Here is a 25509-nt window from a genome sequence, read left to right on the forward strand (position 1 = left end):
TTTTGAGACAGTCTCACTCTGTCACCCAGGCTGGAGTGCACTGGTGCAATCTCGGCTTACTGCAACCTCCACCTCCTAGGTTCAAGAGATTCTCCTGCCTCAGCCTCCTGAGTAGTTAGGATTACAGGTGTGCACCACCACACCTGGCTATTTTTTTTTTTTTTTTTGTATTTTTAGTAGAGACAGGGTTTCATCATGTTGGCCAGGCTGGTCTTGAACTCCCAACCTCAAGTGATCTGCCTGCTTCAGCCTCCCAAAGTGCTGAGATAACAGGCATGGGCCAATGCGCCTGGCCAATGATTCTTCTTGTGAGAGCTCTACGGTAAACAAGGGATATCTTCAAAAAAGAAGGCTTAAAATATTCATTGCATCTATAAGGTTTCTCTCCCACAAGAGTTCCAAAAGGGCCCATTACAATCATAGTATTCATGGAACTTCTATTGTGTCTGAGCTGATGTGACTAATCAAAAAAGCTCTCTCATATTCCAAGTCACTGCATGAAGGACTTTCTTCCTTTATGCTGGGGTTTCTGATGATTAGTAATAGCCGATTTCTGAGTAAAGCTTTTTGACATTCACTGCATCTATAGGGCCTCTTTCCTGTGTGAGTTCTCTGGTGACCAATGAGAGTTTACAAAGTAGCGAATGCTTTCTTACAATCACTGCATTTATATGGTTTCTCTCCTGTATGAATTCTCTAATGTACAGTGAGACAGGATTTAACTATGATGGCTTTATTACACATGCTACATTTGAGGAGTTTCTCACCTGTATAGGTTCTCTGTTATATAATGAGAGTTGACTTACAGGACAAAACCTTCCCACATCCACTGTATCCATAAGATTTCATTCTTGCATGGCAAGTTTTTCGATGCTTACTGAGACCTGTCTTTTGGGTGAAAGCTTGTTGACCTTCATTGCATCATAGGGTCTCTCTCCTGTGTGAATTGGCTGATGAGTCATGAGATATACCTTACCGGAGAAGGCCCTATCACAGTCTGAGCATTCATATGATTTATTTCCTATATGAGTTCTCTGATATACAATGAGATTTCCCTTTGATGTGAAGGCTTTATAACATACATTGCATTTGAAGGGTTTCTCACCTGTATGGGTTCTCTGATGTATAACAAAGTTTTTTTTGGAGGATAAAACCTTCCCACATTCACTGCATTCATGGGATTTCCTTACTGCATGATGAGTTTTCTTATGATTGTTGAGATCCAACTTCCAGATGAAAGCTTCTTGACATTCACTGCATCCATAGGGTCTTTCTTCTGTGTGAATTCACTGATGCTTCATAAGCTGAGCCTTTTTCAAGAAGGCTTTCTCATAATCCAAGCAAGCATATGGTTTCTCTCCTGTGTGAGTTCTCTGATGTACAGTTAGCTGTGTTCTAACCATGAAGGCTTTATGATAGACTTTGCACCTGAAAGGTCTCTCTCCTGAATGCGTTCTGAGATGCAAAATGAGGTTTGACTTCCAAGGAAAAGCTTTCCCACATTTACTGCTTCCATAGAATTTTCCTTTTCTATGAAGAACTTTCTGAGGATAACTGAGCTCAGATCTGGTCTTCAAAGCTGTTTGACATTGAATGCATTAATAGGGTATCTCTCCTGTGTGAATTCACTGATGAATCATGAATAAAGCCTTTTTTGAGAAGGCTTTTTCACAATCTGAGCAAGCATATGGTTTCTCTCCTGTGTGAGCTCTCTGATGTACAGTGAGATGTGTCCTAACCACAAAGCCTTTATCACATACTTTGCAAATGAACGGTCTCTCTCCTGAATGATTTCTTTGACATAAAATGAGTTCTGACTTCCAAGGGAAAACTTCTCCACATTTGCTGCATGTACAGACTTTCCCTTCTCTATGATGAGTTTTCTGATGATACACAAGCCCTGAATTTGTAATGAAGGCTTTTTGACATTGATTACATCAGTAGGGTCTCACTCCTGTTTGAGTTTGCTGATGAGCAATAAGCTTTAACTCACTGGGAAGGGCTCTCCTAAAATCATGAGATTCCTGGGATTTGTTTCCTGCATGAGTTCTCTGAGGCATGGTCATGAGTAGTTTACAAGTATTCACTGCACATTCACTGCATCCATATGATTTCTTTCCAAAAAGAATTGGTTATAATTAGCAAGCTCTGACTTCTGGATGTTATGAAAGCTAATGTACGCACAATAGAGTAAGTGAGATAACAAGAAGAGGTCCAGAAAAAGGCTTCTTTTCCCATTTACCATAAAAAAAATTAGAAAGATGGTTAAATTTGAGTAAGCTCTGTATTTTAGATAATAATACTGTATCAATGTCAATATTCTGATTTTGATCACAGTATTCTGATTATGCAAAAGAATGCTCTTCTTCCTATGAAATACACACTTGGGTTTTAGGGTAGAGTTCAGAAAAACCATATGTACCTGTGTGTGGTGTGTGTGTATAGATAAAGCAAATTGGTAAAATCATATTTTGGGGAAATTTGCAAAAAGAATGTGCAAGAATTTTGTGTATCATTTTGGAACGTCTCATTAAATCTAGACCATTTGGAGACAAGCATTTTCAAAAGGAGAAAATAAAAATAAATAAAGATATTCATGAAAACATACGTAGGGACACTAAGTGTAATGGCCTGAATGTAAAAGAGATAAACGGTGTAATATTCACCCAATGCCATTCTGCATAGGACTCAGATTCTTGATCTAGGTGCTGGTTGCACAGTGTGCTGAGTAGAAAGTTACCTAGCTGTAGAATTACATTGTACGTATGTTATACCAAAACATTTTTCATTAATAAGTAAACAAAAACATTTAGGCAGAAATCAGGGAATGCTCCCTTGTAGGAGGATCCTGAAAAGAATTTGGATCTTGTGCTAACAGTAACAGGATGCCATTACCAATGATAGCGGGAGCAGGATGACATGTCCTGATTTCCAATTTAAAAGCAACATCCTGTGTGTATGTTTATCAGTAATTAACACTGACCATGTCTTAAATATTATGGCATGAATATTTTTAGGCTTGCACCCTGTGAGTGAGTACAGATTTGCTACATCATATAGCATTTTTTAGACCATAATTTAGATCTTTCCATCCTCCAACTAAGATTTACCTTTTTATATGAAGCTTTAATTACTTTCCACAACACTTTTGTCAAAATCTGAAGTCTTTTAAGAACCAAGATGTTTCTGATGTTTATTTTAATGTTCAGGGATTTTGGAGGTGAAGGGCTAGAAACATTGACTCCTGCCCCTGACTCCCGCATTTATTTTCATAAATGAAAATAGTAAAATAAATTCATTAAGGGTATTATGTGGAGAATAGAAACAAGAGTAAAGGACTGAGAGTATATTAGAGAAAACTATCATAATTTTGGCAAGAGATAATGGACATCGAAGCTTGAGTGAAAATAACTGTTAGAGGAAGGAGTAGAGGACCTCGAGATATAAGGAGAAAGTAAAGACTAAACTTGCTAAATGGACTGGATTTGTGGGATGAGTGAAATGGTGAAGCAAGGATGACTTGAAGTTTGAGTTAGCTATTAGATCTCCAAGCAATTCCCAGGCAAATGTAGGAGGATAAGGAAATATCTAGCCTGTAGAGAGAAATCTGTGAGTCATCAACATATAAATAGCATTGTTAAGTCCATGAAATCGAAGAGGTCACACTGGGAACAAAGAAAAGAAATTACCAATGATGAAGCACCCTTACGCCCTCCAACTCCGAAAGCTTTAGGAGAAGGAGATGCCCAGAGAATGGAAAAAGTCCATCCATCACGCTCAAACAATAAGTACCCAGAAAAGAGGCCAACTTAAGTCTTAGGAACCAACATCTGTGGGAAGCAAGATAGAATGAAGTCTTCTCAGCTCTTCACATAAATGTAAGTGCTGTCACTCTGTTTCAGATTCATTCTTCTTTAATTCTGCATGCAACAGTCAATGAACTTTCCCAAAGTTTTTTTTTTCTTGAGACGGAGTTTCGCTCTTGTCACCCAGGCTGGAGTGCAATGGCACAATCTCAGCTCACTGCAACCTTTGCCTCTAGGGTTCAAGCGATTCTCCAACCTCAGCCTCTGGAGTAGCTGGGATTACAGGGCACTCGCCACCATGCCCAGCTAATTTTTGTATTTTTAGCAGAGACAGGGTTTCACCATGTTGGCCAGGCTGGTCTGGAACTTCTGACCTCAGGTGATCCACCCACCTCGGCCTTCCAAAGTGCTGGGATTACACGCGTGAGCCACCGCGCCCAGCCTTCCCAAAGATTTCTAACACCATACGTACAGGAACACCACTGTGGTGAGCACTCCCACCTTCTAGGTTGCTTTGATACATTCTCATATGATTCACTGAGGTCTGTAGGAAGCACAAAAATCAGGCCAAACATCCTTACCCCAGGATAAAAGGCAGTGCTGTGATGATGTGTCGATTGTGAGAATCTAAGTCAATATAAAGAGAGAAAAAGGCACATTTTCTTTGAAACGCCAAACAAAAGAGAGCCTCATCAATGATCTAGGTATCTGTAGTCACCTTCCAAGTCTTTGCCCTGTTAAACACATTTGGAAGGGGTCCAACCCTCATGGCCAGCTCCTTTACTTTCCAGGTCTCCCATCTTGTTGGTTCTCACTCACCTGAAATGCACTGACCTCACATTTTATCCTCTATTCTCCATGACTCTTCTCCATGTTTGAAATTAAATATCACTGGCTGGGTGCGGTGGCTCACACTTGTAATCCCAGCACTTTGGGAGGCTGAGGCGGGCAGATCATGAGGTCAGGAGATTGGGACCATCCTGACCAACATGGTAAAACCCCAGCTCTACTAAAAATACAAAACTTAGCTGGGTGTGGTGGCACACGCATGTAATCCCAGCTACTCAGAAGGCTGAGGCAGGAGAATTGCTTGAACTCGGGAGGCAGAGACTGCAGTGAGCTGAGATGGCGCCACTGCACTCCAGCCTGGCGACAGAGCGAGACTCCAACTCAAAAAAAAAAAAAATTAAAGATATCTGGTTTGGTAGCTTAAGAGCCTGTTCATGGGAAATGACAAAGACTTGAACACTTATAATTGGGCTTGATGGGAGGTGTCTATGAACAGCACAGAAATGTTTCTGGAACTGACACACTTTCAGCTCAGCAGATTTAACATCTACTATGACAGAGGTTGCAGTGAGCCAAGATTGCACCACTGCACTCCAACCTGGGTGACAGAGCAAGACCTGTCTCAAATAAAAATTAAAAATAAAAAAAAATAAAATAAATAAATAAGAGAACCACCCCCAGCTGACAGCCAGCAAAGAAACAAATCTCAGAATTAGTCTGCCAATACCCTGGATAAGCTTGGAAGTGGATTCTTCCCAGATTCTTCCAATAAGAGCCCTGTTGGCCCACACCTTGACTTCAGTCTTTGAAACCCAGATCAAAGAAACCAGTCAAGCTAATCCAGACTTCTGACCTAAAGAACTGTGAGACAATAAATTTGTGTTGTTTCAAGCTGCTAAATGTTTGTGAGAATCTGTTTTGGCATCAACAGAAAATTAATACATTATTGACACCAGAAACATCAGAAACAGGCCAGTTGTGGTGGCTCATGCCTATAATTCCAGCACTTTGGGAGGCTGAGGTGGGCAAATCACCTGAGGTCAGGAGTTTGAGACCAACATGGCCAAAATGGTGAAATCCCATCTCTACTAAAAATACAAAAATTAGCCAGGCGTGGTGACACACACCTTAATCCCAGCTACTCAGGAGGCTGGGGCAAGAGAATCACTGGAACCCAAGAGGCAGAGGTTGCAGTGAGCCATGATCGTGCCACTGAACCTGGGTGACAGAGTGAGATAAGAAGAAAGAAAGAGAGAGAGAGAAAAGGAAGGAAGGAAGGAAAGAAAGAAGAAAAGAAAGAATCAGAAACAACTTAAGTACATCATACATTCTTACATATTTATTCACCTGTATTCACACTTAAGGCACTCTGTATGAAGCTACATTTCCTCATTCTACCTTTACCTGAATCTTGATTTTATGGTTTCTGTTTAGTTTTCCTTAAATTTTTAAATTACAAATGTATGTATTTCCATTTGATAGTTATTTGTCCTAAGCCTGCAAAGCCATTGGAAAGAAAGGCAAAAGTAAGAAGCAAAACCTCACCGGGGCTTTTATCATTTTTTTCTTCGGTTCTTAGGAAAAGGATATCATTTCTAAGGTATGATCTAGATATTGTCTTTTCTGATTCTGAACATCGGACAAAAGATCTCTTTTCAAGAGAAAAGAAGACATGTCAGAGAGAGGCCCAGCTTTTAGAATTGTGACAATTACTCAACTTCCCTCCCTTAATGAAGGACAACTGCTTAAAAACACAAAGCTGGCCAGGCGCGGTGGCTCACACCTGTAATCCCAGCACTTTGGGAGGCTGAGGTGGGCGGATCACAAGGTCAGGAGTTTGAGACCAGACTGGCCAACATGGTGAAACCCCGTCTCTACTAAAAATACAAAAAAAAAAAAAAAAAAAATTAGCCGGGTGTGGTGGCAGGCGCCTGTAATCCCAGCTACTCAGGAAGCTGAGACAGGACAATCACTTGAAACTGGAAGGTGGAGGTTGCAGTGACCCACGATTACGCCACTGCACTCCAGCCTGGGCAAAAGAGCGAAACTCCATCTCAAATAAACAAAAAACAAAAACAAACAAACAAAAAGAACAAAGCTAGGGTTGGAAAAAGCCCTCAGAGGTCAGACTAATCAGCACCAATGAGGAATTTCCAGTCCTCTACCCCCCACCCCTAAATACAGATACAGAGAAAGGCAATGAGAACCTGGAACGTCTTCTCCCTTGCATGGGATCAGAGCCAGTCAAGTTCTGGTGGGAGAGCTGACACTGGATTTCTACTCTGAGGTCTGGCAGGTTCTAGTATTTACAGACCCAAGTTCTAAACTGGGAATCAAGACAAAGTGGATGGAATCTGTAAATCTGTGCACCAGCAGTTGTAGGTTTTTAAGTGTGTCAAATTTCTTTATACATAAATCATCTTCCCACTTGTAATAGAAGTTCTTTTTAAAAGTTGCTGACTTAGTCCTCAAAGCACTGCATTGTAGACACTGTTCTAGAAGCTTTCTGTTAACACTGATGCAGTTGTTAATAGGCCAGTTCCGGACACTCCATAGGACACAGATACCTACATACCTAAAAAAGTTTCATCTGGGGTGTAAAAGGAGAAAGTCAGCAGAGTAAGGTTAGGTAAGACCCATGCCGAGTCTCCTCCCCAGCCTCCAACATGGGATCCATCTGGCCCATGAGAGCAGGAAGAACAAGGGCAAACATGTCCCACACAACAATGGGATTCTGTAGAGCTGCTTCCCACCTCAGCCACACAGCAGGGCAGACTCACCAAGAACCGACTGGGTCTGACCCACCGAAGTCTGCCCCAGCCAAAGCAGAACTGCCAGATGAGCTCAGAATTAATATGCCCAAGGCCAATTCCCTCATAATGTTGCCTACAGAAGCCCCAGCAAGCACCGGCTAAGGTTCTGACTACTACCGTCTTCAACTGCCTTGAACACCCAGATAGAATTCACTCACGTGTGTGGGGGAAAGAAAGATAGATCAGACTGCTACTGTGTCTATGCAGAAAAAGGAAGACATAAGAAACTCTATTTTGATCTGTACTAAGAGAAATTATTCTGCCTTGAGATGCTGTTAATCTGTAACCCTAGCCTCAACCCTGTGCTCGCAGAAACATATGCTGTGTTGACTCAAGGTTTACTAGATTTAGGGCTGTGCAGGATGTGCTTTGTTAAAATGTGTTTGCAGGCAGTATGCTTGGTAAAAGTCATCACCATTCTCCAGTCTCGAGTACCCAGGGACACAATGCACTGCGCAAGGCCGCAGGGACCTCTGCCCAAGAAAGCCTGGGTATCGTCCAAGGTTTCTCCCCACTGAGACAGCCTGAGATATGGCCTCGTGGGAAGGGAAAGACCTGACCGTCCCCAAGCCCGATACCCATAAAGGGTCTGTGCTGAGGAGGATTAGTGAAAGAGGAACGCCTCTTTGCAGTTGAGATAAGAGGAAGGCATCTGTCTCTTGCTCGTCCCTGGGAATGGAATGTCTTGGTGTGAAACCCAATCATACATTCTATTTGCTGAGATAGGAGAAAACCACCTTATGGCTGGATGTGAGACATGCTGGCAGCGATACTGTTCTTTACTGCACTGAGATATTTGTGTAAAGTCAAACATAAATCTGGCCTATGTGCACATCGAGGCACAGCACCTTTCCTTAAACTTATTTATGACACAGAGTCCTTCGCTCATGTTTCCTGCTGACCCTCTCCCCACCATTACCCTATAGTCCTGCCACATCCCCCTCTCCGAGATGGTAGAGATAGTGATCAACAAATGCTGAGGGAACTCAGAGACCAGTGCCAGTGCGGGTCCTCCGTATGCTGAGCGCCGGTCCCCTGGGGCCACTGTTCTTTCTCTATACTTTGTCTCTGTGTCTTATTTCTTTTCTCAGTCTCTCGTCCCCCCTGACGAGAAACACCCACAGGTGTGGACGGGCTGGACCCCTTCAATGTGGAGAAAAATGGCCAAAGGCAGATGTGTGCCAGAAACCCCTACAGGGGCTAAACAGTCAAGACACACCAGCCGCTAACTAGAATAAGTTGTTAGGCCTCCTAACTGTACTTCCCACAAACCTCAACTGCCCAGCACAGGTGTCTCAGGCACTGCCCATGGCCAAACTACACTTCCTAGGAAGCTCAGCAGCCCTGTTCAAAAGCCTCAGTTCCCAGAAAAGGCAAAGAGGGGCTAAACACCGGGTAGACTACACTGCACAAATTCAGCTGAGCTTGCTTCTCCCTCTCAGGGAACCTGGTGCTGATTGCTGGTAATTGCCTCCTTCTGGTCCCTCCCTGGGAGGATTAACATCCTAGGGGCATTGGGTCCAGTGCGTAGACTGAGCTTCATCTGCCCCTTGTTCAGGTGGGGGGAACCCATCAGTAAATTATAGTTTTTATAATCCACTTGATTCATATGGGACATTTATAGCAGCTATTTCTAACATCCTTTTCTGCTATAAGTGTGCCACTTCTGGGTCTCTACTGAGTTTTCTTCATGTTATGGGGTTATATATTCCTGCTTCTTTGCACACCTGGGTAAGTTTGTATTGGATGCCAGACATGGTCAATTACTGACTGATAGATTGCTTTCTATTTCTTTATTAGTCTCTGTCTGGAAAACTGCTAACTTACTTGGAAAGTATGGCCTTTTCATGGCTTGCATGTATGCTTTGTGAGGAGGGTTCGAGGCAGCCTTTACTGTAGAGCAAATGTGAGCCACCCACAGAGGCAATACTCCTTACTTAAGGTCCACTGTGATTCTCCAAATGTTAGGAGGCGTTTCCATTCCAGCTGGTGGAAATGCTTGTGTGTAATCCAAGGATTTTTCTGCGTGTTCATTTCTTCCTGTTCTTCCTCCAGCCTAGGGGGGGTTTCCTCACATACATATGCTGATTATGACTCAAAAGGCTTGTGGGGGAAACTCTATAGAACTCTCAATTCTTGAGTGCAGCTCTTCTCCAATAATCCAACTCATGAATTTGGGCCACCTTGAATTCCTCAAACCCTAAACTCTGTCTCAATTCAGAGAGATGGCTGGGATCTGCTTGGGTTTCTCCTCCCAATCCTGCACCCTGGAAACTTTCTCCAGGCACTAAGCTGGGGCAATCATAAGGCTCATTTCATTGTTTCCTTTCTCTCACGGAAAGCTGTCCTAAGCCCTTTACTTCTCAATGTCTGATGAAGTTCATTCATATATTTTGTGCATCTTTTTTAGATATTTAAGGCAGGAGATTATATACATTAGACATTTACTGTAAAAGAAAAAGGGACTGTTTGGGTTGGCTATGAAAAAGTTAGTCAATATCCAGGTGCATTATGTCATATGCATTCCGTACTCATAATAAAGTATGTTAGTTTCTTTTTCCCCCCTTTTTTAGAATCAGAGTCTTATTCTGTCACCCACGCTGTAGTGCAGTGGCACGATCATAGCTCACTGCAGTCACTGCAGCCTAGAACTCCTGGACTCAAGCAATCATCTTGCCTCAGCCTCCCAAGTAGCTGGGACTATAGGCACACACCACCATGTCCAGCTATTATTTTTTTTTATTTTTTTGTAGAGATAGTCTCGCTATGTTGCCCAGGGTGGTCTCAAACTTGTGGGCTCAAGTGATCTTCCTGCCTTGGCCTCCCAAAGTGCTGAGATTACAGGTGTGAGCCACTGTGCCTGGCCAGGTAGGTTAATTTATATAATTTCAGAATAGATACAAATTTATGTTTAGCAACATTTCAAGCATCATAAATTTCATGTTCTTTTTGGACATTTAGGAGTTATTTTCCAGTGCTGATGTGATTTTAACATTTCAAGAGCATCTATAATGCTCACATATAACAATCATAGCATAAGATTCTCTGATTATAGAATAAAATGTTAACATACTTGCATCATAAGAAGATAGGGAGATTATCCTGGCTTATCCGGGTTTTCACAGTGTAATCACAAGGGTCCTCAAACATGGAAGAGGGAGACAGAACACTCAAGTGTTTGAGTGATGTAAGACTGATTGGCCATTGCTGGTTTTGAAAGGAGGCCCCAAACCACAGAATTTGGGCAGCTTCTAGAACCTGGAAGGGCAAAGAAAGACGCTCCCCTAGAGCCTCCAAAAAGAAAAGCAGCCCTGTCAACAGCTTGATGTAGCCCCGTGAGATGCATTTGGACTTCAGTCCTCCAGAACTGCAAGATAATGATTTTGTGTTGTTTTAAGCCATTAAATTTGTGTTAGTTTGGTGCAACACTCATAAGAAACTAACACAATTTTACTTCCATATTTGTTATATTCATAGGTTTTCATTACATAATACCATTCCTGGGGTTCAAGATTTCATTAAACACGTCCCTCCAAGACTCTCAAGACATAAAAGTATGATACGTGAGTTAATTTGGTGAGTTGCCATCATTTCCTACTTTCAAGAGTTTTTCTTTTCTATAAATTCTCCCATATTTTACAAAAAATGCTTTCCATATCCATTGCCTCTACAGTTGTCTATGTTTCTTTGGCACACGAGGCACAATTTAGCGCTAAAAGCACCATCACAATCTTTCATAAATATTCCTGTAAGAATTCTTTTGATACCAATTGAGATATCATCTCCAGGTAAAGACTTCCTCATAACAGCTGCATTTCTACCCAACATGATTTCAATGGTGTTTAACAGGTTTGACTTCTCACAGAAATGTCCTCCACAACCACTGCCTCCACAGTGTTTCAGCCCTAAATGAGCTCTCTGGGATATAATGGCTGGAGGATTCCTACTAAAGATTTTCCCACCTTTCTGGTATCAGAAGATTTATTCTGATACAATATCTGCAAGATACAAGATATAATTTATTACTGATGGGGCCACATTCACTTCATTTGTGAGGCTTATTCTCTGTTCAAATTCCTGATTAACTACAAAGGCTTGATTTCTTGGAAAAGGTTGTTCCACAATCACTACATTTCTGCCCACTAGGCGCTCACTCTTGTTTAACAATGGTGGGGTTCCTGAGGAAGGCATTTCTATAGGTACTGTGTTCACAGTCTTTTGCTCTTGTATGAGTTCACTCACGTATAAGGAGGTATGACTCCTTGAGGAAGGTTTCTCCACCTTCAGTGAATTTATGGCTGTCTCTCTTATGTGAGTTTTCTTATGTTTAATGAGGACTGACATGTGGGCAAAGGCTTTGCCACATTCGCTGCATGAATATGGTCTCTCTCCAGTGTGAGTACGCTGATGCTGAATGAGCTTCGACTTGCTTCTAAAGGCTTTTTCACACTCACTACATTCATAAGGTTTCTCTCCTGTATGAATCCTCTGATGTCTGGTCAGGTCTGACTTAAAATAGAAGGTTCTTCCACAATCACTGCATTTATAAGGCTTATCTCCCGTGTGAAGTCTCTGGTGTGCAGTGAGGTATGCCTTCTGAGAAAAGGCTTTCCCACACACACTGCACCCATAGAGTTTCTCTCCAGTATGGGATCGCTGATGTCTATTGAGCCGGCACTTCCGGCTGAAGGCTTTTCCGCATTCGCTGCATCTGTAGGGTTTCTCTCCTGTATGGGTTCTCTGATGGACCATGAGCTGTGACTTTCTGGAGAAGGCTTTTCCACATTCACTACATTCATGGGGCTTCTCTCCTGTGTGAGTTCTCTGATGCTCAGTGAGCTGAATCTTCCTCATGAATGTTTTCCCACATTCACCACATCCATGGGGTTTCTCTCCTCTTTCAGTTCTCTGATGTTGAATAAGCTGTGCTTTCCTGGAGAAGGCTCTCCCGCACACACTGCATTCATGTGGTTTCCCTCCTGCACAAATTTTTTGTAGGTCATTGAGCTGTGATTTAGGGCTGCTGGGTTTAACACATCTATGGTATTTAACTCCAGTAAGAGTTTTGTCATGCTTGATATGGAGGCATGATCTCCCATATCCACCAAATGCATCAGAATCTTTTCCTGCATATCTTCTACTCTGGATAACAAAACCTAAATGAGATTTCAAACTTTTACAATGTGAGCCAGACTTATTGTGTCTTTATATTAAAGGAACAACGCTCTTACATAAACCAAACTTATTTCCAAGGGCATAACTTTGTTGACATCTTTCAAAATGTTTAAGCTCATTTTGGTTTTCTGGGTACCACTGCATATGGTAAACCCCCCAAATGTCTTCTAGGAAAAAGCACAATATGAACATCCATGATAATTTTTTTGTGGAGGTGGCAGAAGGTGCAAAAATGCCATGGTTTTGGCTGGCTTTTATAAGATCTCAGTCTCAGAGTAATGTACCTCACACTGTGAAAAAGGATGATACTATAAAACAGCAAAAGGAAAATACAGCAACTTTAGCAACAACAATGGATACTCTATAATGAATCAATACAACTTGGGCTGCCTCCCAAGTCGGGCCTTGCAAATGGAGACAGAATAGAAACAGAAACACATTGCAACTGGAATAAATCAAAAATAGATGGAGGGGATGGATGTATTCACCCAACAAACACTGAATAGACTGGTATTTGGGATACTACAGTGACTAATCATTATTCTCTCTCTCCATGAACCTGTCATTCAGGTAAAGACAGAGAATCAACAGGTATGCAAAGACGTAAGAAAATTACAGAATGTGAAGAACAGTACAAAGGAAGTGGCTCACATCATAGGGTAAGAAAAAGCAATGTTATGCAAAGAACAAAATAAAGAACATTCCAAGAAAAGGGAACAGCCAGTGTGAAAACCCAGAGGCAGAAAAAACTTAGGTGTGATTAAAAAAAAAAAAAATGTAAGAGAAGCTGGTTTACCTGGAATATCCTGAGCTTGAGTGAAGTAGAAGTACAAAAGTTTGGCAAGGCTGGCAGGATTAAAAACATGAAGATTTTGGAGGAAGACTTTGTTAGAAACTGGAATTTATGCTAAGAACAATGGCAGTAAGCCACCAAACATTTTTTTGCCAAGAAAACATGTTCTGAATTGACAGTTCCAAAACATGACTGTTCTATGGAGAATGAATTGAAAAGATGAAATTATAGAAGGGAATATGCTGGAGGTTATGGCAGAATTCAGATGGCTTGATCAGGAATAATTACAATGGAGATGGAGAAATGTGAAAAAACAAGAACATAAGTATGGAGGAGGAAAAGATAGGATTCACTCTTAGAACACATGTTTCCAGCAGAAAAGCGAAGAATTGAGGATAACTGCTCAGTATGTGGCTTAAACACCTATGTAGGTGCTGGTGCCATTTAATAAAATGAGGGTAAAAGAAGCCTCATACCAACCAGTAAAACACACACACAAAACAATATATGACCATTACTAAGTTAGTGCAGCACAGACACAAAGGAGATAAAAGTCAGAAAAGAGGGTGGCTAGGCGCAGTGCCTCACATCTGTAGTCCCAGCACTTTGGGAGGTCGAGGTGGATGGGAGGAGTTCAAGACCAGTCTGGCCAACATGCTGAAACCCTGTCTCTACTAAAAATAGAAAAAAAAAGGATTAGCCAGGCGTGGCGGCAGGTGCCTGTAATCTCACCTACTCGGGAGGCTGAGGCAGGAGAATCCCTTGAACTTGGGTGGCGGAGGTTGCAGTGAGCCAAGATTGGGCCACTGCACTCCAACCTGGGCAACAAAAGCAAAACTCTGTCACAAAAAAAAAAAAAAAAAGAGAGAGAGCTCCAAATGTGCCCTGGAATAGTCAAAAACTAGTTCTTGGAAGTAAAACAAGAGCCGACAGTGAAAGAGGGCAGTATCTGGATGTAAAAATGCAACATGATCAAATGCACAGATGTCAGTCCTCATGTTATTTGACATTATCTGTAGCATTCAATAAAATATATGTCTTCCTCCTCCTTGGAATAATTTTGTCACTTATTTCATGGACATCTTCTGACTCTCCCACCACAACCCTGATACTTTTTTTACGTGGCTGGGTTCTCCTCTTTTCAATCTCTGAATATATGTGGACCTCTTCTTTCTTCAAGCAACACTCACTCCTCATGTCTTCTCATCAAGTTCCAGTGCTTTGATGGCCCCTGCCCAGAGGGGAATGAAGCCATCACATCAAATGGAACTCACAGAAAAACAGAAGTCAGTCAAACGTGCAGCAATGGAGGCGATAAGAACCTCTACTACCATGGCCTACTGTGAAGTGGGACTTCAGAGTGGAGTGTGCAAAACAATAAAAATTAACAGGAGCAGCTGAGACATTCAGACATAGAACAGAGTAAACCGAGAAGACTCAAGGCAACTCCAAGGTGACCAGGCACCGGAGTGATGAGCAATACAGCAGAACCTAAATATAATGCACAGGGAGGGAAAGGATTTTCCAGGAGGAAAGAGAATCACAGTTTCTAACCCTGAAGCTGAGGGAAGAAGAATTTCACAGAATACTCGTCCAGGGTGCTGGCAAAATATAGAATAAGAAGGCAGGTGAGATTACAGAAAAGGAGATATCTGCATGAAGCTATTTGTCAGAAGACAGAGCTGAAATCTTTAGTATATATGAGTATACTACATGATGGTAGAAACAACTCGGAGAAAGGAGGATTCTGGTTTCACATCCTGGAAGAAGGAAATATTCGGAGAGCTGTCCTGGTGGCTGGCGACACACAGCGGGTTAGAGTGCAGATGAGACATTAGTAGCAGACATGTTAATTTGCGAGTCTCCAGCAGGGGCCAGAGAGCTCAGGCCCCGAGAGTGAATTAAACTTCTACCAGGAGAATCAGCAGAAGATAAAAAAAAAAAAAAACAGAAGCTGGAAAGGCGGGGAGCAGTGGGTGAGTAAATCGACAGAGATGCCCCAAGAGACATGGTGTGGGGGCTTTGACGTGAGCTAAGGTGAGGTGATTTTCAGTAAAGGAAATCGGGCCTTTCCAGAGGGGCCAGGATACGCTTTTAAGCGACAGAAGTGCTAAAAGTAATGCAATCCAGCCAGGCGCAGTGGCTCACGCCTCAAATCCCAGCACTTTGGGAGGCCAAGGTGGGTGGTTCATGAGGTCAGGAGTTTGAGACCAGCCTGGCCAATGTAGTGAAAACTCGTCTCTACAAAAAATACAAAAAAATTAGCCGGGCCTGGTGGCCGGCACCTGTAATCCCCGCTACTCGGGAGGCTGAGGCAGGAGAATCACTTAAACCTGGGAGGTGGAGGTTGCAGTGAGCCAAGATCACGTCACTGCACTCCAGCCCAGCCACAGCGCGAGACTCCGTCTCAAAAAAAAAAAAGGCAACGTAATCCAGATGGGTTACGAGGGGAATTTCAAAGCAAGTAAGGAAGGGACAAAAGTCAGGAGCAGGCTGGGAAGAATGGAACCAGGTAAGAATTCAAGGTCTTCGATGACACGGACTGAAATCAGATCCAGAAAACAGAAGAAAGGAAGACATTATCCTCTGAGAGCTGGCTCTATTAGGGATGGACACAGATGCAGAAAGGCTGATTAGGTTTCTGGGCCACCAACTACTGTAAAGTCCTCTAAAGAACACTTTAAAAGCATCAACCCTTCTCCGACCAGCTAGGATTTTCATGCCATTTCTCCCCATTTTCTTAGTTTTCACTCACTTACCTGGACAGATTTGACTGTGGGCTGCTCCTTCTACTATCCCTGGGGGTTCTCCTTGCTCCAACTTGAAGAGCGAATCTGGCTTGGTGCCTTGATACCCTGTAAATGGGAGATCACTGAACACTTGGCACGTGTGCTTGGGGAATGGATGAAGATGGAGAGGGTTATGTCTCACGAACCACAGCATTTGCACTTTGATAAAGCAAAACTCTTTCACTCAGGAAAAGATCACAACCACTTTGTGCCAGGGAGGAAAATAACAGTCTGCGTGACACACCCATACCCATTAGGATGGCTATCAAAAAAACAGACAGACAAACAAAAACAGAAAATAACAATTGTTGGCAAAGATGTGGAGAAACTGGGACCCTGTGTACTCTTCGTGGGAATGTAAAATGGTACTGACATTGTGGAAAACTGTTCCTCAAAAAATTAACAATGGAATGACCATATCACCCAGCAATTCCACTTCTGGGTATATACCCCAAAGAATGGAAAGCAGGGTCTCAAAGAGATTATTTGTACACCCATATTCATAGCAACATGATTCACAAGCGCTAAAACATGGAAGCAACCCAGTGTTCCTTAACAGATAAGTGGATAAGCAAAAGGTGGTATATACATACAAAAGAATATTATTCAGCCTTAAAAAGGAAATTCTGGCACATGCTACAACATGGATAAACCTTGAGAACATCATAATAAGTGAAATAAGCCAGACACAAAAAGACAGACACTATATAATTCCACTTATACGAGGTACTTAGAGAAGTCAAAATCCTAAAAACAGAAAGTGAATGGTGGTCGCCAGGAGCTGGGGAGAAGTGGGGGAATAAGTAGTTGTTGTTTTGTGGGTACAGAATTTCAGTTTTAGAAGACAGAAGGTAGTGTTGGTGGCTGCAAACACTATGAGCACGAGTGCATTTAACCCACTGAACTGCACGCTTATGGTTAAGACGGTAAATTTTATCTTATATATTTTACCACTACAACAAAAAATCTATAACATACAATGCTTTAGTCTAAACCATTAAATATTTATGGGACCGTACAGTGGTCACCAAATAAGAAAGAAAAGGGAAGTGACGGCAATGCTGTCCTTACCTATTGATACTAGGTTGCTGTAGTTCTCCAACATTACTTCCTTGTACAAGACCTTCTGAGACTGGTCCAAAAACTGCCACTCCTCCCTGGTGAAGCCCACAGCCACATCTTCGAATGACAATGACCCCTATAATAACAATTCCAATGCAATCTGAGGTGGATAACAATAGATGATGCGGAAAAGAGGGACGGGGACATGTCTTGATCCTTTTCTCCATGACAACGTATGCACACCATGGCTATTTCACATACCAAAGGACCATGGAATTCCACCAATTCTGCCTACCCTAAAAGCACGAAGGCAGTACTAGCATAGATATGAAACAACATGTAATAAGACTGTTCATTATTCCTTAGTTTCTCATAATGAAAAACTTACCAATAATCTAAATGTCTATCAAAAGCAGACAGGGTTAAATTACAGCACCTCCATGCTATAATATATTGCAAAAATGTAAAAATCAATGAGGTAGATGTATACATACCCACATGATTATCAATGATCTCCAACGTAGTCTCTTAAATGCAAAAAATTAAGCTCCCAAATAATATATGATCTAAGACATATTTAAAAAATGTAATAATACGGCTGGGTGTGGTGGCTCACACCTGTAATCTCAGCACTTTGGGAGGCCGAGGTGGGCAGATCACAAAGTCAGGAGATTAAGACTATCCTGGCTAACACAGTGAAACCCCATCTCCACTAAAAATACAAAAAATTAGCTGGGCATGGTGGTGGGCACCTGTAGTCCCAGCTACTTGAGAGGCTAAGGCAGGAGAATGGCATGAACCCGGGAGGCGGAGCTTGCAGTGAGCCAAGATTGCGCCACTGCACTGCAGCCTGGGCGAGAGAGAGAGACTCCGTCTCAAAAGGAAAAAAAAAAAAAAAGTAATAATATGGCTGGGTGTGGTGGCTCACACCTGTAATCCCAGCACTTTGGGAGGCTGAGGCAGGGGGCTCATGAGGTCAGGAGTTCGAGACCAGCCTGGCCAACATGGTGAAACCCCCATCTCTACTAAAAATACAAAAATTAGTGGGGTGTGGTGGCACGCACCTGTAATCCCAGTTACTCAGGAGGCTGAGGCAGGAGAATTGCTTGAGCCCAGGAGGTGGAGGTTGCAGTGAGCCAAGATTGCGCCATTGCACTCCAGCTCTGGGCGACACAGCAAGACTCCAACTTGGGGGAAAAAAAAAGTAATAATATTTACAATTACATATGTATAAGTATACACATGTATGTATACATAAATGTACATAAATATGAATATATTCTACCAGATGTCAATCACAGGGAGGAACTAGATAGAGACCCAAACTATGAACACTTATTTAGTATCCTTTGGGTTGAAGTTTGGGCAGAAAAAGGGTGAAAGGAGATACTGTCTTTTGATATAAATGCTTCTGTTTGCTTGAATCTCTTGCATGCAAATGTAGCCATGCATCATTTCAGTAATTAAACACAGAAAAAGCAAAACAAGCAGAACTGGTGCTTTGTTTTTTGAACCTGGAGTTAAGAAGGTAAGAAAGAAGCATTGTCAGTATCTGCATTCCAAGCTGTTACCAAAGAATGGAGCTGTTAGTTGTCTCCTGCTGTCTCAATAACAAAAATCTGGATGAGAGAATTCTTCTTCAGGGAGGATCATTCAAAGGTCAAGCAGCCCATTCATTCTACTGGATACTCCAGGCTTTATTACTGGGCAAAGTCAGATGACCAGAAGCCTCTATTTTCAAGGCACGCTATTTTCGAAGAATTTTGTCCAATCCAGTTTTCCTTTGGCATTACTCCTTAGCTTACCCCACTAAACAATAGGAAAAAGCCATAGAAAATATTCCATGCCTTTATTCCAAGGCTGACTTTGAGGATACTGTCAACCACAAAAGCTCTCTGAAGGAAAGAAGTTTCTCAAGCTCTAACAGCAATGACACATTTACCTCCCCTGAAGAACTGCCTTGCTCTCTCCTCACAGACATTACAATCGTGGCATTTTTCATGTGTTTCCTGTTATTTCAGCTGCCAAAAAAAAGGAGACACAGTTTAAAGCAGAGAAAACCCACAGGGTCTTAACAGTCACTTAGCTATGTTCCGACATTAAGAACTTTCACAAACCCCCTGATCCATATATCTTGTTTCTTAATTTGCCAGGATTTTAAGATTCCAACTTAAACTTATTTTCCCACAGATCCTGATTTTTATCAGCATACACTATCTCATTTAACCAGACTGCCTTTTACAAGCTTCCACAGACCCACTGGGAAACAAAGGACAAAATAGGTAAAACAAACCACACCTGGGCCTTGCCCATTTCATTCAACTCTTAGGGGCTAGCAACTCTAGGATGTTCTCTCTCTTCTGTCTATTCTGGGCCTTCCCAGAAGTGGTGGTCAGGTATCATCTCAGGTCAAGCTACCACTGGAAACGATGATCTTCCCCAGCCTGGAAGCTCCTTCTTCCATTACTGAAAATGTCTTGTTCCTATTAGCCAGAACCTGTGGATTCAAGACCAAATTCAATGATAAGAAGACATGCTCCTAGGATCACAAGTCTCCAATTGCCATCTGGACTCACATTAACATCAGGTTCCAATATTTCATCTGTCTCCTTAACACCCTGGAAGCCATTACATCATGGGGCAGTGATCCAGAGGAAGATATGGAATGTGCAAGAGGAATGCCTTTTTTTTTGGTTATGTCAGAAATAGAGTGGATGTGAAACAGGAGAAAGTAAACAAAAACCACCTATGGTCTTGTCCACTGCCAAGTTCTCACATACATCAGTTTTAGGTAAGACAATGAAGGAAGTGGTAAAGCCAGACATGGTGGCATGTGCCCTAGAGTTCCAGCTACTGTAGAGGCTGAGATGGGTGGATCTCACCTGAGCTCCAGAGTTCAAGACCAGCCTGGACACATGGCAAGACTCTGTCTCTAAAAATAAAAACATAAAAGAAGTGGTGGCTCAGGAAACTGACTTAAAATCACCACCGGCAGCCACATGCTCCTAAATTTTTGGTTTATTGCACTGTCTTACTAATCATACAAACCATAAGCACTGTCTTACTAAACCCTCGATACTACTTTATAGGGTACTCCTTATTATTTCCATCTTAAACATGAGTAAGCTGAGGCTTGCTGAGACGAAGTGTGTTGTGCAGGTTAACATTCTTCCTAACTAGTAGCATGGGAACTTGAATCTACATCTGGGGTCTCTCCCTTGTGACACTTCCCTCCTACAACAGCCTTACAGTGCAAATTTGTTCTCTTTCCTCCCCACTTTTAGAACTTTACTTCCCAGCACTTTACACTGCGGGGTGGCCACATAGTCACAGCTACACAAACAAGAGCCTGTGATCTCCTAATGCAATATTCAGTGTGGATGATCAGCCTGCTCCTTCCACACAGACAGGAAAGCAAAGGCGGTCCCATCTTTGCCCCAGAAGCAGCAGTTCAGAGATCAGTCTCCCCAAGAACGACTCTAGAAACTCACACTCTGAGAACACCCACACTGTGAGACCAACTTGAATTTTGCTGTCATCCCAGCAAGTCATTCTCAAGACTCTCTAGCAAGCCTGTATCCTTTACACCCAGAGAGCTCATCTCCAAGCCATTTTCTGACCCACTGGTAAACACACTGGTCAAGATGCAAACCTCCTCTACCTTCAATCCTGAGACCGCCTCATCCCAGCCCCAGCCCTTCAGTCTAGCCTCCCTACAGGACCAGTCCAAAAACAGTGGTACCCAACCCAAATGCAGAAATCCATATGGATAGCTAAGAGGTAGAAAAGGCCATTACGCATGAATGGGTTGGAGCTGAGATCTCCAGGGTTGAAAAATCCAGGATCCAACCATTCCCAGAAGCTCATGGCAGACTTTCCCTCATACGTAATACATCAGAATTGCACCAAATACTCTCGCGGAGAACATGGCAATGTAACCAAGAAGGGCAATGATACCACCCTGATCGGTAAGAATAATCTGGATTTCCTACTGAACTGAGGTTCAGGTCAAATGTCCAGAGGACACTACCTAAATTAAAGAGGAATTTTCTTAAGAAAGGGGGCTTGGTTGTCAGATTGGCAGCCAACAGTATCCAATTAAAAAAAAAAAACTAGGGTCTGCTGTGTTGGCTCAGGCCTGTAATTGCAGCAATTCTGGAGGTGAAGGCAGGAGAATTCCTTGAGGCCAGGAGTTCAAAACCAGCCTGGGCAACATACCAAGACCTTGTCTCTACAAAAAAAATTTAAAAATTTGCCAGGCATGGTGGTGCATGCATGTAATCCCAGGTACTTAGGACGGTGAGGCAGGAGGATCGCTTGAGCCCAGGAGTTCCAGGCTGAATTGAGTTTATGACCGCATCACTGCACCCCAACCTGGGCAACACAGCAAGATCCTGTCTCAAAAAAAAAAAAAAAGGCAAAAAAAAAGGCTTCCACTTCAAATAAAAGTTAGGATGCTTCCAAACCATTACAAGCCCTCAGCCTTATCTACTTTTGGGAGGAATGAAGCAGGGAGGAAGGAAACAGGTGATTTCTCCCATATGATGTCCTACCTTTGGATATGGCTGACTGCTGTATCAGGGTATCATTTTGTGTGGGCTTTTTAAAAAAATTTTTTTATTTTTTTTTTTTTTTGAGAAGGAGTCTCAATCTGTCGCCAGGCTAGAGTGCAGTAGCGCGATCTCAGCTCACTGCAACCTCTGCCTCCCGGGTTCAAGCAATTCTCTGCTTCAGCCTCCTGAGTAGTTGGGATTACAGGTGCCCACCACCACGCCCGGCTAATTTTTGTATCTGTAGTAAAGACGAGGTTTCACCATCTTTGCCAGGCTGGTCTTGAACTCCTGACCTCGTGATCCACCTGCCTCAGCCTCCCAAAGTGCTGGGATTACAGGTGTGAGCTACTGTGCCTGGCCAAATTTTTTTTTTATAGAGACAAGGTCTCGCTATGTTGGCCAGGTTGGTCTTGAACTCTTGGCCTCAAGCAATCCTCCCACCTCAGCCTCCCAAAGTGCTAGGATTACAGGCATGAGCGACTGCTCCCAGCCTCATGGTATAGTTTAACTTGTTGTTCTCTACCTACCCAACTCCCAATTTTTCCTTTTAATTAAGTGAGTAGTTCAACTTAGAGGTTTGATTAGTCCCATGTTCAATTTTTTTAGGTAAGAATCCTTCATGGATGGTGCTGTGTACTTCCTACTGCAACATATGAAGAGGCATGAGGGCAAAAAAAAACAAAGAAAAAAAAAGAAAGGGGAGCTGTTATAGAATTAAAGAGATCTAAGAGATACAACAAGCAAATCAAATGCACTCACATCATTTGGATCATGATTCAAACAATCCAATGTTAAAAGACAATGATGAGATGATCAGAAAAAAACTGAATGTGGACTAACTATTCAATGAACTAAAGAAATAGGCTGGGCACAGTGGCTCACGCCTGTCACCCCAGCACTTTGGGAGGCCAACATGGGCAGATCACTTGAGGTCAAGAGTTCAAGACCAGCCTGGCCAACAGGAAGAAACCCCATCTCTACAAAAAAATACAAAAATTAGCCTGGTGTGGTGGCAGATGCCTGTAAGCCCAGCTACTCGGGAGGCTGAGGCAGGAGAACTGCTTCAACCTGGGAAGTGGGAATTGCAGTGAGCCAAGATCATGCCACTGCAGTCCAGCCTCGGTGACAGAGTGACAGTCCGCTCACCCAAAAAGATAAGGAAAGAAATTATTATTAACTTGGATACACTGAAAATGGTCTAGGATGGGTGAAGTGGCTCACACCCATAATCCTAGCACTTTGGGAAGCCAAGGCAGAAGGACTCAAGCATGAGCCCAGGAGTTCAAGACCAGCCTGGGCAACATAGCAAGATCCTGTCTGTAAAAGAAAAAACAAAAAGGAAATGGTCTAGTGGTTATAAATTTTTTTCATAACCTTACTGGTTACAGATTCATACTGGGATACTTACAAGTTTCAAGGCATGAAGCCTTGGATTTGCTATGAAAGTCTCCAGACTAAAACAAAAGTGGAGGCACAGATAAATATGACTGATATGACAGATGAATATGAATTGTAACCATTGAAGCTAAGTTATGGGTAAATATTATACTCAATTTCCACGAAAAAAAGTTAAAGAGTCATCAGAGCCTGATGGGTTCTATCTAATCTTTACAGTACAGAGATGACTCCAATATTATGTAACATTCATAAATCACAGAAAAAGTGAAGCCTCTCTAACAATTATATAAAACCAGCATTTCCAAACACAAATCAATAGAATAAAAAAAAAGAATTATAGAGATAGGTGCTTTTCCATTGATTTTCATCCTTCCTTCTTTTCTAATACTTGCATTCAAGGTTATAAATTTCCTCCACTGACTGCTTAGGTTAAATTCAACAAGGGTTTACATGTAGAATTCTTATTAAAATGCAATTGAAAATATTTCCACTGTGATTTTTTGAACTCAGATTATTTAGAATTGTATGGCATAATTGCCAATCATTCTGACAAGAAAACAGCACGTTCTGAATTGATAGTTCCAAAAAGTCACATGACTATTCTATGGTGAATAAATCATTTTGATATTGATTTATAGCTTAATTCCACTATAGTTAGAGAAAATATTCTATATGGTTTTAATCCTTTGAAATTTATGTAGACTTGCCTGATGGCCAACCATACGGTGACTTTTTCTAAATGTCCTATGTGCATCTGAGGAAAATTATTGAGTGCAGTGTTTTATATTGGTCAAGTTTGTTAATTAGGTATGTCATTCTAACCTTTCAGGGGCTGGGACTATTGTGGGTTAGCTGAATGTTTTTGTAAATAATGTTTTATCAGAACACAGCCACACCCATTTGTTTATACATTCTGTACAGCTACTTTCATTCTGTAATTGCAGAACCTAGTAGATGCAGACAAGACCGTTTTAGCCGGCAGAGACTAAAATATTTGTCGTCTGTCTGCACCTTTACAGAAACTTTGCCAGCAATGGTTAATCTATACCCTTTTAGCTTTTTGTCTGCCTGTTCTCTCAGTTACTGAGAGAAGTATGTTAAGAATTTCCCATTATGATTGGGCATTTGCGGTTTCTCCTTGTGTCTAGCATACTCCATTCCTCTATACTTAACACACTAAGTATATGCTCTATTGACTTTTTTTTGAGATGGAGTTTCACTCTTGTTGCCTAGGCTGGAGTGCAATGGCATGATCCCAGCTCACTGCAACTTCTGTCTCCTGGGTTCAAGTGATTCTCCTGTCTCATCCTCCTGAGTAGCTGGGATTACAGACACCCGCTACCACGCCCTGCTAATTTTTGTATTTAGTAGAGATGGGGTTTCATCATGTTGGCCAGACGTCTCGAACTCCTGATCTCAGGTGATCTACCCGCCTCAGCCTCCCAAAGTGCTGGGATTACAGGCGTGAGCTCTCACGCCCAGCCCTCAATAGAACTTTTATGCACCAAAAGACACGTAGAAAAACGTTCATATCAACAATTCTCATAACTCCCATAAGCCATAACAATGTCTCTTGATAGTGGAATGGATAATATGGGGTATAATCATCAATGGAATACTACACAGTAATGAAAAAGAAATGAGCTACTGCTATATGCAGCAACTTAGATGATTTTCACAACAAAAATATTAAGCAAAAGAAGCCAGCCACAAAAGAATGTGTACCTTAGGATTTCATTAATATAAAGATGACAACCAAGCACATCTGTGATGTTTTTAGGATAATAATTACCTTTGGAGAGGAGAGAGAAGATGAGGGCTTCTGGGATGCTACATTATTCTATTTTTTTAACCTGGTGATTTTCAAGTATAATCACTTGAAAAAAAAAGAGACCAATTTCTCTTATAAACGTACAGGCAAAAAAATTTTTAAATTTTCTACTATGAAAAATTTCAAGCAAAAGAACAGTATACTCAAATTCGACATATTCATCATGTGACTTCAAGAATGATGAGCTTACATCTAATTTTGTTTTATCTATACCACCGTTCAGTCCCTCTCCAGCAATGAATTATGGATTATTCTGAAGCTAACCCAAGATCTCTTTTCATTTTTGATGCAAAAATATTAAATAAAATTTTAGCAAATAAAATCCAGTCTCATATTAAAAGAACAAATCATTATTGACAAGTATGGTTTCTTCCCTAAGGAATACATGAAATTGGGAAATAGAGCAACATAAATCAAAGAAAATTTTAAAGAGACAAAAATAAATGAAAATAATTGTAAAGGTCAAAAGCCCTTAGGAAAGAGAAATAAAAACTTGATAA

The 25509-nt window shown here is 41.8% G+C and overlaps 1 protein-coding gene across 5 annotated transcripts in view; it reads right to left on the reverse strand.

The window, feature by feature from the left end:
• LOC101136385 (zinc finger protein 577) overlaps positions 1-25509 on the reverse strand; it is a 37845-nt gene that overhangs the window by 9822 nt on the left and 2514 nt on the right. For 2 of the 5 annotated variants that reach the window (XM_031004040.3, XM_063701586.1), the window contains exons 2-5: positions 19526-19724; positions 19170-19248; positions 17237-17363; positions 16136-16231 (exon numbers count right to left, since the gene is read on the reverse strand). In XM_031004040.3, coding sequence (XP_030859900.1) covers positions 16136-16231; positions 17237-17363; positions 19170-19229 — 283 coding nt within the window. In that variant the 5' untranslated portion in view covers positions 19230-19248; positions 19526-19724. Of the gene's footprint in view, positions 1-10856; positions 12565-16135; positions 16232-17236; positions 17364-19169; positions 19249-19525; positions 19725-24970; positions 25073-25509 lie in introns of those variants that run through there. The other 3 variants (XM_063701585.1, XM_004061320.4, XM_063701584.1) reach the window with 3 other exon arrangements.

The sequence above is a fragment of the Gorilla gorilla genome, chromosome 20 (genome assembly GCF_029281585.2).
Source record: "Gorilla gorilla gorilla isolate KB3781 chromosome 20, NHGRI_mGorGor1-v2.1_pri, whole genome shotgun sequence".
Taxonomy (NCBI): Eukaryota; Metazoa; Chordata; class Mammalia; order Primates; family Hominidae; genus Gorilla; species Gorilla gorilla.